This window comes from Sardina pilchardus, chromosome 9, assembly GCF_963854185.1.
Source record: "Sardina pilchardus chromosome 9, fSarPil1.1, whole genome shotgun sequence".
Classification (NCBI taxonomy): domain Eukaryota; kingdom Metazoa; phylum Chordata; class Actinopteri; order Clupeiformes; family Clupeidae; genus Sardina; species Sardina pilchardus.
The window spans coordinates 20,865,257-20,884,378 of NC_085002.1; the positions used below are offsets into that span (position 1 = coordinate 20,865,257).

General features: G+C 42.5%; 2 protein-coding genes and 1 long non-coding RNA gene across 3 annotated transcripts; all 3 read left to right on the forward strand.

The window, feature by feature from the left end:
• Positions 1-2,871: 2,871 nt before the first annotated feature.
• On the forward strand, positions 2,872-5,391 carry snrpb (small nuclear ribonucleoprotein polypeptides B and B1). The gene is made up of 7 exons (XM_062546287.1): positions 2,872-3,029; positions 3,671-3,822; positions 3,912-4,023; positions 4,114-4,266; positions 4,453-4,585; positions 4,755-4,880; positions 5,198-5,391. Exons 1-7 carry the CDS (start codon positions 3,027-3,029, stop codon positions 5,233-5,235), a joined length of 717 nt encoding a protein of 238 aa, XP_062402271.1. The 5' UTR covers positions 2,872-3,026; the 3' UTR covers positions 5,236-5,391.
• A 1,118-nt stretch (positions 5,392-6,509) lies between these two features.
• ddx27 (DEAD (Asp-Glu-Ala-Asp) box polypeptide 27) lies at positions 6,510-17,513 on the forward strand. Its single transcript, XM_062546288.1, has 21 exons — positions 6,510-6,879; positions 7,030-7,176; positions 7,361-7,420; positions 7,520-7,781; positions 8,112-8,155; positions 8,351-8,437; positions 8,957-9,062; positions 9,394-9,567; positions 10,065-10,215; positions 10,501-10,600; positions 11,688-11,829; positions 13,131-13,284; positions 13,392-13,473; positions 13,993-14,170; positions 14,456-14,562; positions 14,889-14,985; positions 15,390-15,481; positions 15,826-15,946; positions 16,317-16,413; positions 16,926-16,997; positions 17,113-17,513. Exons 1-21 carry the CDS (start codon positions 6,793-6,795, stop codon positions 17,126-17,128), a joined length of 2,376 nt encoding a protein of 791 aa, XP_062402272.1. The 5' UTR covers positions 6,510-6,792; the 3' UTR covers positions 17,129-17,513.
• A 54-nt stretch (positions 17,514-17,567) lies between these two features.
• Positions 17,568-19,114, forward strand: LOC134093034 (uncharacterized). The gene is made up of 3 exons (XR_009940279.1): positions 17,568-17,705; positions 18,782-18,905; positions 19,025-19,114. It is a non-coding gene; the product is annotated as an uncharacterized LOC134093034 (long non-coding RNA).
• Positions 19,115-19,122: the final 8 nt, after the last annotated feature.

Consider the following 19,122-nt stretch of genomic DNA (forward strand, 5'->3'; position numbering starts at 1 on the left):
TTAGACCCTCCGAAATGAAAGCATCCAATACTGAACACTGGATGCATTCAAATTGTGTTGGAAAATCATTGCCCCTGTTTACATCTTGGATGTTTGGATCACAAGTGGATATGCTGTTTAGCCTAATGAAGTCCATACAATGGGTATGGCTAAATATGGAAATCTGGGGCCTCCCATGATCTACCGCCTTTAGCGTACTCACAAATCAATTAATCACACACTTTCATATACAGTATGCCTGCTGCAGATATAGCCTATGAACTGTGCCTTAGCTAGGTGAATGTCCAGAACCTTAGGCCTACATAATCCACAAACTGCTGCCATCAAACGAACCGTCAGGAAAGTCTGGCTGTTGAAATGCCATTCTGATAGTTTCACTCAATTGAATTCTTGAAAACTTTGCTTTGAGGAAGGACCATGTCTGTTTCTCCTTTTTGTTTGTAGAGCCATGAGTTGTCCCTGATTGCTGCTTCCTTAATTTCCCTAAAGTTTCACACTGCAATGCTCAGTTACAGGGCTGATCTTGAGTTAGGCTAATTTAAGTTTTTAAAACGTCTACTTTTGCCTCATGCCCCTTCACCAGATTGCTAGTGAAGCCTTAAAACCCCTTAATTGTGCTACTGTGGCCTCTCCTGGGCAAATAGAGTGCTCTGCCTCTGGGGCAAAGTAGTGAAAGCCTCCAAATTATTGCTCTGCAAACTTAAACACTACAAGCACTTGACTAAGCACACTGGCCTGAGGATGTAACTCAAAGATGTATGAAAACGTCTGTCAGTCAGTAGCTTATTTACAAATACACAGCGACCTTTCATTGGCAATATATAATTCAAACACCTGTGTGTGTTTTTTTTAAAAAACATTTGTTGAATTAAATATCGGTCACTGGAGATTAAACTGCTAGGTTGTTCGCGTTACACGGACCGTTCTACGGTTGTTGAATCGTTTTGTGGTGCGCTGCACCATGCAGCAGGCTGTAGTGCAAGGTAAAAACTTCACTGCTCTAGAGCATCCACCCACCAATTCTGAACATCATCATCCTTCATGTATAAGGCATGACCTGTCAAACTGGCATAATGCAGGACATCTTCAGAACTGTGCTGTTGGTGCTAGGGTCCTCATGCATATTTTATGAATCTGTGACTATGATAAGTCAATGTGAAAGTAATGCTGTGAATGCTATATTGATATACTCTCAAAACACAGATCTGGCAACAGTGACTGCAGAGTCAAAAACCAATATGGTCAGTGACATTGGCTTTACTCATATAACCTAAACTTGAAGCAAGCTCCAAATGCTGATCAAGACATTTTATTATTGGAGTAATAGCAGATATAGGTATAACCCATTCACCCTCAGTCTGTTGTGCTGACTGTAGCATACTGCCAGTAAGGTTCTCGCCCTCTGTGTTACTCTTTTCATATAATGCAACAGCAGTCCACAATTCACATTTGTGATTCTTTAATCTTTGGCAGTGGAGTGAGATACCAAATATAATCAGGGGTGTTTGTTCTTATTTTCATGAATCTCTTGATCTCTTTAAAATTACCTTCTTTCCACATCTCTACCCCCAATCCAACATGGCAACTGTTTTTTTTTTTTTTTTTTTTTTTTTTCCAGATTGATTGTACTTTGTATAATGGTGCAGAGGTGCTGGCTTTCTTGGATCACTTAGAAAAGATACATCTGTGTCAATGTGTACATTCCTGGTTAAATAGATGATAAATTATTATGAAATACAAAATAATCTCGAAAGGTCTCCTAACATTTACTTAGGTGGGTTCTGTTCTCTCTCAACTGAAAGTTGCAGGATGAAACCATTTACTGAATGTTAATGTATGTTTAATGTTGCTGAAATCATTAGTCATTTGAAAATGGGACTACTGTCTTTAGATATTTGGCTTAAATATGTAACAAATATGCAATACTCTGCTTTCAATTTACAAACTAGTTTAATTGATGGCATTACGAAACCAAAATCGTACAAATGTTATAGGCTACATAACTAGGTGCAAGCCTTAATTTTGTTTCAGTTTGGGATAAATTGTCAATCAAATTACACCCTTCGATATCCCTAGAGCTGTTTATTGGCTGGAATTGTAATAATCACTCTGTTGAACCACCATATTTTTTCCACTTACAGTCAGCACTATTAGTAACCTCACACCTCCTCAGGGTTAATCGTTCTCTCTCTCTTTTCTTCTTGCCTCCCCCCAACCCCCCACCATCACACACACACACACACACACACACACACACACACACACACACACACACACACACACACACACACACACACACACACACACACACACACACACACACACACACCTAGTGGCCTAGTGTTTTTAAGTTTTAACATTATAATTCTGCTGCTTTGTCTAATTGAAGACTTGGAAATGTGTGTCTGCCTAATAGACAGGCCTAACACATTTTGGCCTATCAAATTGCTATGCCATTAACAAGACACTTTTACTGAATCTTGGATTCAGGTTTGACAAAAAAAAACCATTAGACCGATGTTTTGCTTCTGTGTTTCTTGACCAGCTCATTGGAGTTTAATCAAGATTTGCTTTTATTTAAAATGAAGACCGTTTTTGAGCAATTTCAGTTGTAGGCCTAACTCATCTCACAGGGATACACAGATCCCATCTCATCATGTTTTATAATCTTACAAAGTGGTTTTGAACTTTTTAGTATTTTCATAGGCTGCATACTTTTGGTAATAGTTCTAGAAATGACTGGAAAAATAGCAAACGGCAGTAGGCCTACCATCAGCAAACAGAGGACAGTATCAATTGTGAGAATTAGTCAAAATATTTATTCTAAGGCGAAATGTGTACAGGTTGGGGAAACAGGATGGAACGAAATGTATCTGCTGTAACGTTCCGGGCGAACTTGATTTGTCGGACCATCACTTCCGGTTGTACAACGATAAAGGGGGACCCGGCGGAATATTCTTCGCGGGTCAATTTTTAGATTTCTCTGGTGTAATCCGACCTAAATCGGGACCATCAGAATCGCAACCATGGTGAGAATCTATGTTTCTACTAATTTGATTATGTTCAGGCGAAACCGTTAACGTATTTGTAGGTTATGTATGGAAAATATTGGATTTATGTTCTGAATTTGAATTAGCAAGATTGCTAACAGCTAGCTACGACACACTAACGTTTCGGTCTAATGTAGTTGCCTGATTCATTTGCAGATTTAGTGTAGCACGGCAAGTGCCTTAACTCTACGTGGAATTTGAAGATTTGGCCATTGTTAAAAATGCATTCAAGTACTATACTTGGTCGTCAGCGTTATATCAGATCTTCAGTTATTCTCATTTTAGAAGTTGGCGCTGTGCAATTGGGAGTGCTTGGCTAACATCCACTTGGCTAGTCATGCAAACTATCAAAGACCCCATAACATTTGCTGTTCTGAATGAGTGAACGATACTGAATGAATGTGTTGTAGTGTTTGTCTAATGTAAAGGTTAACGATATGTAGGAAGTCAGGTCTCTTGAAAAGGTGTTTCTAGCTGCAAAATGGCTAGCAGCTAAGCTTCCTCCTTTCAACGTTACGTTTACGTTGTGTGTTAGTTACTTGTTTGTTTCGCTGGGAACTAAAGAGGCTTGAATTCCTTACTCTGTATGTTGATAAATCAATGCATTGTTATCTTCGCAGACGGTTGGCAAAAGCAGTAAGATGTTGCAACACATCGACTATAGAATGCGGTGTATATTGCAAGACGGACGGATATTCATCGGGACATTCAAGGCTTTCGACAAACACATGAACCTCATCTTGTGCGACTGCGACGAATTCAGGAAGATAAAGTAAGTGGGGTCAAATGGAGGTCTCCTAAATGCTCGACAAGATTTTTACATTTACCATTAGTCCTTAACCCTGGTTTTTCTGTTTTCAGGCCCAAGAACTCCAAACAGCCTGAACGTGAGGAGAAGAGGGTACTGGGTCTTGTGCTGCTCAGAGGAGAGAATTTAGTCTCCATGACTGTGGAAGGTCCCCCTCCCAAAGATGTAGGTGTTCTCTGCTTCTCTGTAATTGGTGGTATGTGAATTGCCAGGCCTGTTTATTGTGTGTTAAACTTCAAACTATTTCTTTTTCAGACCGGCATTGCTCGTGTCCCCCTGGCTGGTGTGGCCGGAGGACCCGGTGTTGGTAGGGCAGCAGGCCGTGGAGTACCCGCCGGAGCTCCAATGCCTCAGGCTCCTGCTGGCTTGGCCGGGCCAGTTCGAGGTGTTGGTGGCCCATCACAACAAGTAAGCATGGGTTTATTTGCTGCATAAATCCTTCTCTCCTCCTTGTCGTCTTTGTAGTTGCACAACAGTGCACACTGCTTGATACGACCTCAGGACTGGGCTCCAGTTTAAAAATGTGTGCAGCCTTTTATTTTTGCCATTTCAGCTGTATTCTCTTCCAGCCTAAGATGTAATTTTTCATCTCAGGTGATGACTCCTCAAGGTCGCGGCACGGTTGCTGCAGCTGCGGCTGGTGCCAGCATTGCAGGTGCCCCCACACAATATCCACCTGGCCGAGGAGGACCTCCGCCACCCATGGGAAGAGGAGCACCTCCCCCTGGTAGGCATTTTACTGTTTACAGGAGAGCTATTCGTTGTAACCAACTTATTATCAATCATTTCACCTAGATGCAAGGTTGTCATGTGTCTTTGGCTTTCCGCATCCTGTTCCTTGTTTATTGAACCAGACCGTGAATTGGCGCTCTTGTTAACGGTCCTTTTGTCCACAGGTATGATGGGTCCTCCCCCTGGCATGCGCCCACCCATGGGCCCTCCGATGGGAATGCCCCCAGGCCGTGGTGCCCCCATGGGCATGCCCCCTCCCGGCATGAGACCACCTCCTCCTGGCATGAGAGGTAAGCTCCGTTTTGGATTAACTCTAAAATAAGGGTAATGGGTTATGTGCACGAAGAGCTGTTACCAGGTGTGTTTTTAACCTACCGCTATTGTAATATAATTAGCGCCAACATGGACATGGTTAGCTGTTGCATTAGGGGAAAATGGCATGTTACGATGAAATTCAGGTGTAAATGCATGTTATTGGTATTATTATTGATCAAACATTCAGTGTCGGAGTGAAAATGTAAGGAGCTTTGTAAGGAGGAACTTAAAGAAATGTCTTGAAGGCTTTTGAAACTTAACCCCCCCCCCCCCTCCTTTCTTCCTACCTCAGGACCTCCCCCACCAGGAATGCGTCCTCCCAGACCCTGAGCACACTCAACCAGGAAGTCATCATGATCGTTTTTACTTGTTGGCCGAGAATGGGAGTCTTGAATGAGACTGTTGTATAGTTTGATTTATTTTTTTCTTTTTGTTTTGTTTTTTTGTAATTTGTGTTTTTTAAATAAAAGGTGTCTGAAGGACAAATTGGCCTGTGAATATTCCCAGTTTATTTTGCAACACTACTGAATTGATTCATACAGTGACTTTAATGGCTGTAGAATGACTTAGTATTTGCTTTTGAGTACTTTGCCTTTCAACATGACTTCAGTTTTGGGTTAATGCCTGCCTGTCTGACCTGTTTTTGACCAGATTAAAACACTTTGGTTTTTCCTACCCCTTGTAGAGATATTTTTTATTTATCACAGGGTGTTGGTAAAAGTAGCAGATTCTCTAGCTGGTTCATTTCAGCTCTCTTGCCTGAGACATTTGCCTTAATTATTCACAATGCACTTTTCCTTCAGGTGGGATCAGTTGTAGGCGTGTAAAGCCTGGACGAATATTAATGTTTGAAATATTTCCAACGGAAATATTTTGTTACACTTGATTACATGCATTTCTGTTTTGTATGTCAGAGTTGGTAATGTGATTTGGCAGATTAGATCTGTAAGAAATGTAAAGTGTGCGAACACCAGACTAGTGGTTTCTGAAAGCAGCAGTATTATAGCCAAGTTGGTCATGGAGGCTAAACTCTAGTAAACAGTATATCCACCTCTGCATTTATTCACTAATTGCACTAAACTTGTAACATTAAATCACAATATTATACACAACACTCCAGGGGAATATTTCATACCACTGGTGGTATTGTTAAAAAACATTGGATAAAGTAACAATCAAACATGTTCTAAATGCCTTTAAATCTGATATATCGCATGGCCCATTCTGTCTTACCGTTTAACCACCTCGTCTTACCACTACACGCCTGGTTATATCTGCTCAAGACGGTGAACATGCTGACAACTGCGTTTCGTAAGTGAAACGAAGAAAATGCCCCCTGTAAACATTTTGGTGACTACATAATGTCATTTACTTATCCGTGTTTTTATTATTTTTGCATCACTCATTTTGAGCTTATGAGCAAATGCTTTAAAATGCATTTGAAACATATTTCAAATTTGACATTTCATCTTTATCAAATTCAATGAGCTGGAATGTTTCATGGAGTGCATGCCCCTCGATACTGCGTTCAAGAAAGTGCGTCTCGCACTCCCAGCGTCCTCCGAGGCGCTAGAGGGCACTAGACAAAACAGGTTCAGAAAACACTTCGAAAAGTGTGTAGCACCCTCTTTACTGTCTATGAGCAGCACACGTGTGCTACTAGAAATGTTGTTCAAGAACCTTTTTACTTGGGATTTACAAATGTTTTACGCTGCTGGTATTTAAGTAACTAGCAGGTTTAAAACCGAAAGGCAGCTTTTACTGAAGATACGCTACGTCGTTTGTTAGTTCCCAAGTAGACTTGGAATAGCTAACGTTAGCTATTTAACTTATCGTTAGTTCCATACCTGGCATATCCAACGTTATCGTTGGTTCCCTACACACAAAATGTTATCAGACTTTGGGTTTATTGGTACTATCCACGACGACGATGAGATACCAGAAGATCCAGATTCGGAATCTGACGGGGAAACAGTGAGTCAAGTTTATGAGATGAAATGTGGTGCTTTGGAAAATGTTCAGTGGCCCAGGAGTTTAACAGGACTCGCAATCGACATGAAATGACAATGTTTTTAAGCTCAATGTGATCGATAACCTTTGCAAATATCCTACGTATTTTCTCAGGAACAGCCTATTGTTTTAGGACGCGAGAAGAAAGCGTTGAAAGGACGTAGCAATGTCTTCACTGCCGACTTCGAGTTTGGAGAACGAGATGGATTGTACAGTGAGGACTGGGTTATGGCAGACGTTATGGCTCAGATGAAAAAGAGGGTTAGTTTATGTCTTGTTCTTTTGTCATTCTAACTAGGTGATGGTGTCAGGCAGGCACATGTGTCAGATTTCTGCCTGGCAGATCCATCAAGGGAAAGATGTTGGTGGAAGTAATACTTCACTGTGATTTTTTTAAGACAACGAAACTCATCTGTACTGATCGCTAATGTCTGTCGTCTTTCAGAAAACACCTACCACCCTTGATGAGAAAATTGAAAAAGTGCGCAAAAAGAGGAAAACTGAGGTGAGTCATAACTAGCCTATTTCTAAGTAGCCTTTCATTGTTTTTCTTCGAAATAATGCAGCCTTGACAAATAAATACTAACTGACATGCCTTTCGCAGGAAAAAGCTTTGAAGGAAGGAAAAACATTACAGAGCTCTGACAAAACCAAAGATGGTAATATTAAAGAAGAGGTGGATGAGGAGGACGAGGAGGACGAAGAAGATGAAGATGCAGGCGAGGATGACGGCAGCGATGAGGATGGGGATAATGATAAGGAAGAAGGTGGTGATGACGCTGAAGCATCGGGGGATGATGATGATGATGATGAAGATGATGAAGAAGAGTTCTCCTCAGCAGATGAAGAGGTTCTCAAAAAAGCAGGTGATGACTGTCACAGTAGTCAGATGTTATCCAAATGCTCTTGTGCCTTGTGTCTAACCCTAACAAAATACATTTTACAGTGAGAAATATTCTCTCTCTGTCTGGTCTCTATGAGAACAGCAATGATTTCAGTACACAGCTACTTAAGTTTCCCAGAACATGTGTATTTGTCACTTGTTGCTAACCTGTGCCTGTTGCCCAGAGATGTTTATACACACTGCATCAGATTCGTGACGATATTGGTCAGTGCTGTTTCTCCATACAGATGTTCTGTTCTTGATATAACCAAATTATTTGGTAACATTGATGTTGATTTTTTTCCCGATGTAGATACTGTAAGGGATAAGAAAGGCAAGAAGAAGGCAGGAGCTGAGGTTGGTCACACAGGTCTTTGGCTGTATCAAACGTTGGTTTGACCACAACCACTAATTTTATATTGATGAATTAATTCAGTATTATATGACACTGTTATACTGTATGGTTAAGTTGTTTTGGTCTGTGATAGTTGTCTAATGCAGTTGAAGTCTAATCAGCATGATCTAATTGTCTCATTTCCTTGACGATGACAGCCGCCCGATGCATTTTTTGAGGATGCTTCCAACTATGATGACAGTCTAACCTTCCAAGACATGAACCTCTCCAGACCCATACTGAAGGTAGGCTCCTCAGGTCACTTGATCACAGTATCTGCTCTGCCACAAATTGACCCAATTCAACCCACACCGGTAGCCCATATCATTTCACATGAAATGTATTGACTCTAAGGTGCAAGTATGAACTTGCCACTATGTTTTAGATCTGAGGGCAGGACAAACTGCTCTGAAGTACCCAGTTTTCTACTTCACATGCTTATTATTATTTGCATATTACATACTTTACATATTATTTGCCCAGTTCAGGCCTCCTGTTACTTTTGTTTATCTTCCTGCCCTGAGTAAAGTAATCAAAATGGCTAAAATACTTGGCCATCCTTTGGTTATTACACATTATTGGTTATTGGTTATTTGGTTATTACACAGTCAGTATTCCTCAGTTAAACATCTGACTCTCTTTGTTTTAAGTAAGAGCAGTCTGAAGAAGAGCAGCCCACTTGAAACGTCACACTCATTCAATTATTAACGGTAGCTGTTTTGCTGTGCAAATTGTTTTCATAATTTCTCTCTCGTTGTCTGTAGGCCATCACAACCATGGGCTTCAAGCAGCCCACCCCCATCCAGAAGGCCTGTGTCCCCATTGGGCTGATGGGGAAGGACATCTGTGCCTGTGCTGCCACTGGCACTGGTAAGAGCGACTCCGTGTCTTTCCATTTAGAGATCCATTCCAGCCTTAGCTGCCAAGCTGGTGTAGAACATGCGGTCAGTGCAGTGTCTGTACCCAGTGAACATCTGAAGGGTTTTGGAGTGAGCGTATTGTTTGATGCTTGTAATGGAATTTGTGAGGCTTTGCGGACAGCAGACTGATTCTGCAGTCTGAGGTAATGAGCCATGGATCCATTTTCCCCTTCCGTTGTCATGACTGAAGGTTTCAATGCTTGGAGATCATACTCTGTGGTCAGTATTCATTTATGCTTGTGATGTTTATTTACACTAATCCCCCCCCCCCCTCAAACCAGGTAAAACCGCAGCGTTCATGTTGCCCGTTCTGGAGCGACTCTTGTACAAGCCCAAGCAGGCCCAGGTGACCCGTGTCCTAGTCCTTGTGCCAACCAGAGAGCTGGGCATCCAGGTCCACGCTGTGGCACGCCAGCTGGCACAGTTCACCAGTGTCTCCACCTGCCTTGCTGTGGGTAAGCAACTATCCATCCAGCCAGCCTAGGGACCATGCAGTATGGCCAAATGACTGGGCTAGCTTCTAACAGCTTCTAATGGTTATAGACGCCATTTTACAGGCTTGCACAAGGCTCCCTTGATGCAGTGAAATGTTGAGGCCTTTTTGAGAGCTTGAATAATCTGGCAAGAGATCTCAATTAGTTGTAACTGGCAGTCATTTTTCTGTGATCTTTTTTTTTTCACTTGCCATAATCCTCTTTGTTTTCTGCTCACCATAGAGATGTTTTGGTTGTTCTATTACACATTCTCTTAAAAATCTAGATGTAGAATGTGCCTCTCTGAAGTGGTAAAGGTGGCAAACTGAATTGTCTGAAAAAGTACACAGGCTTTGACTTTGATGTTTTGTGTTTTTTGCCTTTCCCTGATTGATTGTACTTGTGTAAAACACTGCATCTTGGCTCTAGCCGTTTGAGCAGTGGACTTGGCTTATTCTTTCCCACTCTCTCTGCTCCAGGTGGCCTGGATCTGAAGTCCCAGGAGGCCGCGTTGCGTGCCGGACCCGATGTCCTCATCGCCACGCCGGGCCGCTTGATCGACCACTTGCACAACACGCCCTCGTTTGAGCTCAGCCAGATCGAGGTCCTCATCCTGGACGAAGCTGACAGGTCAGACTGACAGCGGCGCGTGCATGAGCCGCCCACGTATCGGAAAAAACGGCACCTGAGAACTTTTTTCTCTCGCGCCTCTGCTGAGCTCTTAATCTGCGGGGCTTTTGTTACTCCTCGCCCAGGTGCTGAGTCACCAACTGAGGCCGCGTCCTGCACCGGCCGGGATGAATAATTTAGGCGCCGGGCACTGCGAATAGGACGGCCAGGACATGTCGTCCGGATCAAAGCAGCTCATGTGTCTTGTCTCTCTCTCTCTTGTGTTTTGTTGTGATTGCCCTCCAGGATGCTGGACGAGTACTTTGAGGAGCAGATGAAGGAGATCATCAGAATGTGCTCCTACCAGAGGCAGACCATGCTCTTCTCCGCCACCATGAACGAAGAGGTTTGTGGGGCTCCTTGCTTATTGGCCCCAAGTTAGCAAAATGAACACACTCTTTTTATGCCTTTTGTGAGACATCTCATTTGTTTATATTGTAGTATGAGATATCTAGATATAGGCACATTGTTATCATACAGTTCTAAAAAAATGAAGAGACCACTGCACATTTTTCTCACATTTTGCTAAGTGACATTCGAAGGAGTTGATGGTCGTATTCGAATTGGTAATAGTCTCTTAATTTTGAATATGACTGTCAACTCATTCGAATGTCTCTCAGAAACCGTAGGATGACTTCGTAAAAATGTGCAGTGATCTCTTATTTTTTTTTGAGAGCTGTATATTTTGTTCATATGTAGGCACATTGTCATTTCTGAACATTTACGTGCCCTCTACTTGTCCTTCTGCAAAACTGTCACTGCACCTAGTTTTCTGTGTTAAACACCATTCTTCTAGCCTGGCCAAAGCAATAATGTAGACTCTATCCATGTCTTACTTATCACTGGGATTAATGCCTTCAAATGAGTGGCTTAGGAAAACCTGTCAGTCTGTTGCATTTGGCCCGTCAGTCAGCGAGCATGGAGTACATGGAGTACGAGTACGTGCTCTCATTTAAATGCCATTGAAGTGCCAGCAGTGCTTCTATCGGCAGATGCCCCATTTGGATTCATTGTCTCCGACTCCGACAATATGTGTATAGAACACTGAGAACTGAGCGTAAAGTCCCATAGAGGTCAACCATGCAGTGCGTACAGTGCTGATGGGTTCATGAAGTTTGATACAGTAACTCTTTGTTGTCAAGTTCTCTGGGTTTGTGACATGATCTACTTGCCTGTCCAGTGTCTTGCAAACTTATTTAAATGCAGAAAAGGAAAATATCCAGTCCACCGAAATCAGTTAATGTGGCATGGTCCGAGTCCGAGTTTCCCCCCCCCCCCTTCAGTCTTCCGTGCTTTGAAGCTATTTTTATCACGTGAAGCTAATTAATATGTTCAGTATAACTCAGGGAGAATGACTGTTGCCATTCTGGCACGATGTATTCTTCAGCCATCTGTGGCTGAATACTTGCTAACACTCGACTATGTTTCTCCAGGTGAAAGACCTGGCCACAGTGTCCCTGAAGCAGCCGGTGAGGATCTTTGTGAACAGCAACACAGACGTGGCGCCCTACCTCAGGCAGGAGTTTGTGAGGATTCGGCCTGCCAGAGAAGGCGACAGGGAGGCCATTGTGGCAGGTGAGTGATGCTCTCCCGTCGGGACACTATTTCTTCCACTGAGGTATCTTTCAAACCGAAGCCACAAGGAACAGCTGTGCTAATCCTAAATTAAAGAAAGGAATTATAGTGCTAGAACCCAAAGTTTTTTACCCCTCACACTACCATTAAGTACCCCCCCCCCTCCTTCCCCCATCCTCAGAGATGTTCTATCGCTAAAATGACCTAGTGGTGTTTCAGTCTGTACACATTACCGATGCTGCTGCTTCAGCAGATATATACCTTGCAGCAGGACGCTCTAATGCATACTTAATCTACTTCTGCAGGAACAAATGCAACCAGAGACATCTCTAGAGCCAGCTGACCGTTACAGTAGCAGAGTGTTTTACTGCAAATGTATATTTAAGGAATTACCCAAGTTTCAAAATACACAAGCATACACACACACACACACACACTGCTCTGAAAAAAAAAAAAACAAGAGACGACTGCACATTTTTGATGTCATCCTACGGTTGCCGAGTGACATCCAAATGAGTTGACGGTTCTATTCAAATTTGTTGTGGTCTTTTCATTTGAATGTTACTCAGCAACCAGATACACACGCACACACACACACACACACTGCTGGTACGGTAAAAAATTATTCACTGAAAGTAGATAATGTTATGGGATTGGTCTGTTGATTTAAAAAAAATCACTTTTCCCAGTGCACATTTTAGACATTTTAATGATCTTCTCATCTTTGGCCCGTGCAGATTTTTTTGTCTAATTTTTTTTTGCTCCTGCATTTCTTTTCATTATTGTAATAAAGCTTTATTAAGGTCAGATTAACCTTTATGGGACACCTCTAACATTTAACTGCATCTCTCTGGTGAGAAAACAGGCCTGTAAAGCGTCTAATTGCCATTGGCTTGAAAGCACATTTGGTTCTGTCAGAGCACATGAATTTTTGCATAGACTACGCACTTATCCGTATCAATGAACAATAGTGTCCCCACATTCACATAGAGCTTGAGAGCCTTACAACAGCACACTTGGTTCATCATGGTTTAATGTTCTGTCTACAACAATCCCCATGAATTGGATGCTATTGAAGTATAACTTGAATTGTGGTACTATTCATTTAATCCAATACCATATTCAATAATTGTGTTCTAAACTGTGCAGCTGAAGGATTCTGTATGTTCTTGCCTGTTACCTGTGAAGAGGTAATTTTTAAAGGGACTATTTCCCTTGACTATTACCTCAAGACTTGTACGCGTGCATGATGGCCATCAGAGATGCTAACCGCTAATTTGTGCTTCCAACGGCATGTGTAGCCCTGCTGACCAGGACCTTCCAAGACCACGTGATGCTGTTCACGCAGACCAAGAAGCAGGCCCACCGCATGCACATCCTGCTGGGCCTGATGGGCCTCAAGGTGGGCGAGCTCCACGGCAACCTCTCTCAGGCCCAGAGATTGGAGAGTCTCAGGTACCGTCTCATGAAGCGGCTTGGATCTGATCAGTGTAACACACAGGAGGCTGTGCTGTGCTCGCCCCTAAAGGATGTGATAACGGTAGTGTTATTGTCTGTTGCAGACGATTCAAAGATGAGCAGATCGATATCCTGGTGGCCACTGATGTAGCTGCTAGAGGTCTGGACATCGATGGTGTCAAAACAGTAAGTTATTTGGAAACGTTCAGTTAACCTTATGCGTAACGTAACAGAGCCATGGTTATAGATGAGTAAATGAGAGCATTTTATGATTATGAATGATTGCCTAAAAGGGTGGCCATTTGTAAACAGATAACATTAGGAATTCTTGTGGACATTTCCTTCAAATATAACAGTGAGGCTCTCTTTACAATGTACAGTCATTTTCTCTGCCTCAATCCAAGAAGTCATTCTTAAAATGAGATAGTCTAATCGTCTTCACAAAATTGGAAGGAAAAGAGTGTTGGCAAGCCATGTTCTTACATGTATAAAGTATCCTACATTACTGGGAACTGGGGAATGTTCTTCTCCTAGGTCATTTTAAATCATGTTTTCAGGAAGCTAATGAACCAGTTTGACAGTGTTGCCATCACTATTCCCCCCTCTAGAAATGATCAAAAAAATTCTTGGACATCATAATATTGTAATCTCTCTGAGCCTTTGACACGTGCTTCATCCAACCGGTGCTGGTCCTTCTCTCCACAGGTCATTAATTTCACGATGCCCAACACGGTGAAGCACTACGTGCACAGAGTGGGCAGGACGGCGCGAGCAGGCAAAGTGGGCCGCTCCGTGTCCCTGGTGGGCGAAACCGAGAGGAAGATGCTGAAGGACATCGTCAGGAAGGCCAAAGCGGCCGTCAAGGCCCGCGTACTTCCTCAAGGTACGGTACTACTTCGTACTTCCTGTAGCACAGTTTTGCGAGTGGTCACCACGTTTTGGCAGTCCTAGCGGTTTTCAAGCTGATGGTGCGCTGAGATAGCATGGTAGCGCATTGTCTCTTGGCAAGAAAAGTTGTTGCAGTATGTTCATGTTTTATATGAGCTCTTTAGATTTTTATCTGTCAACGTCAAGAATTAAAAACGTTGCAACAAGACCAAGCCCAAAGTGAATCACTATCTATACTGGCAATGGAACATGGGTTATATGATGTGCTTCCTGTTCCCAGAGGTGATCCTGAAGTTCAGGGATCTGATTGACAAGCTGGAGAAGGATGTGTACGCCGTTATGCGTCTGGAGAGGGAGGAACGAGAGATGGCCCACTCAGAGGCACAGGTAATGCCTCTGAAAAGCACTCAGAGAGCGCAAACCTCCGCCAAACGAACACATAACCGCCTCCTACATCCAGGCGGTGATACAGATCACTTCCAAAATTTGATCGGTCCTCCCTTAGGTCATTTCAGACCTTCCCTGAAAATGTCATCGAAATCCAACCATATTTTTTTGAGTAATCATACAAGCAAACAAACAGACAGACAAACAAACAAACCCCGATGAAAACATAACCTCCTTGGCGGAGGTAACAAAAACAATACCATCATGATGTATCTGTTGTCTTTGGGTTTGGGTTTCTGAGCTTTGGTGGTCATGTGCGTCCCTAGATCAGCTCGGCCCAGAAGAAGCTGACGCAGACCACTGAAGAGAAGGATATGCCCAGAACTTGGTTCCAGTCCCACCAGGAGAGGAAGCAGGATCGCAGTGAGTAGTCAGGCACGGAGAGAGGGGCCAGAAATGTAAGCCTGCGGGATGTGGTTAAACTTAGGTGAACCCCCCCCCCCCCATAGCTTTCCTCTTTCTTTCCCTCAAAAGAGGAAGTAGAGGCTCAAAAAGCTCTTTGATATGAAGGGGAAAAAAGTGTAGCCTTTGTGCTGTCATGTAGCGCGACCCAATATGAATGAGGGATGAGCAAGGCTATTGCTAATGAGCTCATACAGCACCACGGCGGTGGAGCTGGCATTTTCCTCTTCACGCCAGCTCAGTAGCTCTACTTTTTATGCTCGGCCTAGTGTCTCGGAACAGTCAGGGTGACCCATTTTATTTCCCGTGTGGCAAGAGCACAGCCTGAACTCGCTCATCTCTCTCTCTCTCTTTCCTTGCTTTAGTGACGAAAGCTCTGCAGGAGTTCGACTTGGCCATGAGGGGGAAGAAGAAACGGATGCAGTTCCTGAAAGATGGCAAGAAGAAAGAAATGACGGTAAAAGAATGTCACCGTGGCCTTTGAGTTTGTTTTGAACGCCGTGGCTGCTAGCACTGGATGGCACAAGGCAGTGTTGCCATTGAAACTTCAGCAAAAGCAGTGAAGTTGGTGTTCTATTAAGGAAATAGCCTTAAAATATTGAATTCCAGCCATTTTTACCTCCTACTATTGCATGGAAACTCATAAAAGAACACCTGCCAGGATTTCTCGATATTATTTGGAGGCAACAGGACAGAGCCTAGGACAGAGCCAGTGTATCGTGCCGTTTTTGTGTGCCGTTCTTTTGAAGTCTGTGTGTTCCCTCTGTCTTCTCCTTGGCGTCCTATGCTGGCCTCTCCCAGGCAGAGGACCGGGCTCAGTTTGAGATGCTGAAGTCACAGATGTTCGCAGAGAGGGCAGCCAAACGGGACCGCAGACCTAAGCGAGCCCGTGCCTGTCCAGAAGACGAGCCTGTCCAGAAAGGTACACATGATGACCTGATCTATTTCCTTTTGTGTGTGTGTGACATGGGAATGTCCAGTACTGTCCAGTTCTGATGACATTGCCCAGAGTAGTCAGCTACAGGTTGCCTAATGGGCCAGTAGATGTGAATGAGATTGTTGGATGTAAATTCAAGGGGCTCTTCCCTCAGGTTACATCAGTAGCATCTCACCTGATGCCAAAATATGAAACTGCTAACTTTATTTAGGCATGCTCAACAGATCTATTTGTTCTGTAAAAACAGGATCAACCCCTGATTACGTGGAATGTTGAAACCACTCTACTATTTGAGTGATCTGAGTGATTGACGACTGCTGTTAGTGAAGTTGTATTTCTTCTATGTTAACTCCAGCAAATAAGAAGGGTGCAGGAAAACCTGGAATGAAGTCAGTGTTTGATAAGGAGCTGACCAACACAAGCAAAAAGGCACTGAAGCAGTACAGAGCTGGGTAAGATTGTACAGGTTTTCTACACCACATTGATGTGATGTTGCTATGTAATATTCTGTGATGTAAATGAAATGTCAGAAGCGGATGATGCATGGGGCAACGTTTTGAGCAATGTGTTCCTCATTGTGGTTGTCAAGTGTTGCCATGGATAATGGGCAACAATTCATTTTCTGGAGAACTTCGATCATCAGTAGGCAAATAATCATGATCATTCAATCAATCAATCATTCAATTCAATAAATCTGAGCAACATTGCTCTAAAAGTTGCCTTAACGTTTTATTACACTGGGCTTTTTTTTTAATGCATGTGCCACCATCACAACTGTTGTAGCTGGTCCCACTGATCATCGTGGAAGGGAATTGTTGCAACAGATGCTCTGTGAATGGAATGCTTAATTGAAAGAACTGAATGGTCCTATCACCTTAAACAGGATTGACTCATGTGTGGACAGATTGTGTTCTAGCTCTTTTATGTATTTATTTATTAATTTACTTATTTATTTTTCAACCAGGCCATCATTTGAAGACAAGAAGAGACTGGGACTCTCAACAAAGAAAGGGGGGAGTTTCAAATCCAAAACCAGGTGACTAGAATTATTCTTCTTATGGAAGAACTACTTCTGCTCACTTGTTCTTGATGTACATTTGAATCAGAAAAACACGTCTCACATGGTTGTCTTTCTTTTTTCTTGCTTGTAGATACAAGAGAAAGTAGAGCTGGTGTTCTAGTCAACGTGGAAAAGAACAGAATGGAAACCGAAAGTGGACAAAACTTGACTAATATGTGGTTCACTGTTTGTTTTATTATTATTGCAACAATAAAACATTATTCCTCCCTTTGTGAATATACCATGATGATGATACCACCATTATTCTAGTAACTTTTATGATGTTTATATGGTTGACAAATTTGACAAGCCGCTCTTTGACTGTGATGCAATTGTTCAATGTATTTTTTGACAGGCCAGAGTGTACCATTTGTCAAAAAGGCATGTAAATAAACAAAAACAAACAGATTATGTACGTTAATGTTTTTTGTTTTGTGCTCGTTGTACTTACTTCGGTGTACTTCCTTATAATAAAACAACCCATCTACATGATTGTTATGTGATGCATGGTTTCCTTTCTGATGTCACCACACTCAAACTGTGAATCAAAAACGAAAGCAAGCAATAAGGATGTCAAATAAACGAAACTAGAGACAGTGTTAAAGTCAGAGGAGGCGACTCGTCCCGTCTTGACACAGCCGCTCCGGCCATGAGACGCAAGCCAGCAAGCTACCAAACAAAAAGGTAAGGCTGAAGTTATAGAGTAGCCTATGACATTCATTGTGTTTTTCTAGTAGATCATGCAGGTACGCACAGATGGAATATTACATCGAGAGCATGAATCAGGAAGTGGTATAATGGTAACAATTTCATTCTAAGTACATACACCGGCAAAATGTCCTGTATCATCGCTAGAGTATGAGACTAAGTATTAGTTATTAGGGCAATCACATTTTGAACAATTGTATAATTGTGTAGTTTAGCCTAGCAGTGCTACTACAACAACAACAACAACAAACCACAATGGCTAGTTATTATTCCTTTCATGACGTGTTCAGTTGTGTAGGCCTATTATACGAATTTCGACATCCAAAATGACATTACATACAACCTACATTAATATATCAGATTACTGTTGAAAATCGAGAGATGAGCCCAATTGTTGTGGTTTCGGGATGAATCATCAGTTGCTTGGAAATGAAACTAGGCCGAGTGTTTTTTTGTTGTTGTTTTTTTTTAATGTCAGAGCGTTACATGTCCACCAGGTGGCGGATTTTATCTATTTAAAAAGTAACATTGTAGTTTTTGAAGTAACAGTTTTCACACAGCTAAATAGGAGAACCCTACAACAGTCTGAAGCAAGTTTGCTTATGTCAGATTGAACTATTAAATGATTTGGACAGCACACCACCATGATATTAAACATAAAAATGACAAAATGTTGCCTTAATTGCTAGCTGGCTATTTCAGAATGTCTGATGGCCACCAATAACTTCCACAAAACCCAGAGAGGTAAAAGGCAGATAGCAGGGCAGGAAGTTGTGAGTGAGTTGATGTGGCTTTGGTGAAGCTGTCTCAAAGCTGTCGAAGCTGTCACATCTATGTGGAAACTATATTTCTTTCTTTGTCTTTCTTTGGTTTCCTCATAAACATGATGACCATGAGCTGTTTGCTTGTAATAATTAGTGAAGTAATACAGTAAGTACCACTGAGATCTCTGACTGTTCTATAAAGAAGTTAGGGATCCTTTTAAATGTGCTAGAGCACCTTTTGGGAAGTAAAGTAACCCTACATGGTTGTACTCTATCATCTGTCCATAGTTGAAACTGCGGGCTACATAAAGCACATCCTTTGGAGACGTTCAGTTCAGATAGAAAATGGAGAACCCAAACAGAGGGGAAAGGGCAAGACCAAGAGCAAGACCAAATGCTGGGCAAAGAGGAGGTAATACCAACCATTCCCAATATTTAGACCTCATAGGCTCTTCCTTTTGCATAACTCATTTAATATAACCGATCTGCTAGGGGATTCTCTATTCATGTTTTGTTTCTTTTCGGTTGCAGAGCTTGGAAATAGACAGGCCAATGGTGCACCTAATTGGGAAAGACGAGGCGGTGGAGGTGGAGGAGCTGGGAGAGGGGGAGGACGTGGCAGAGGAAGA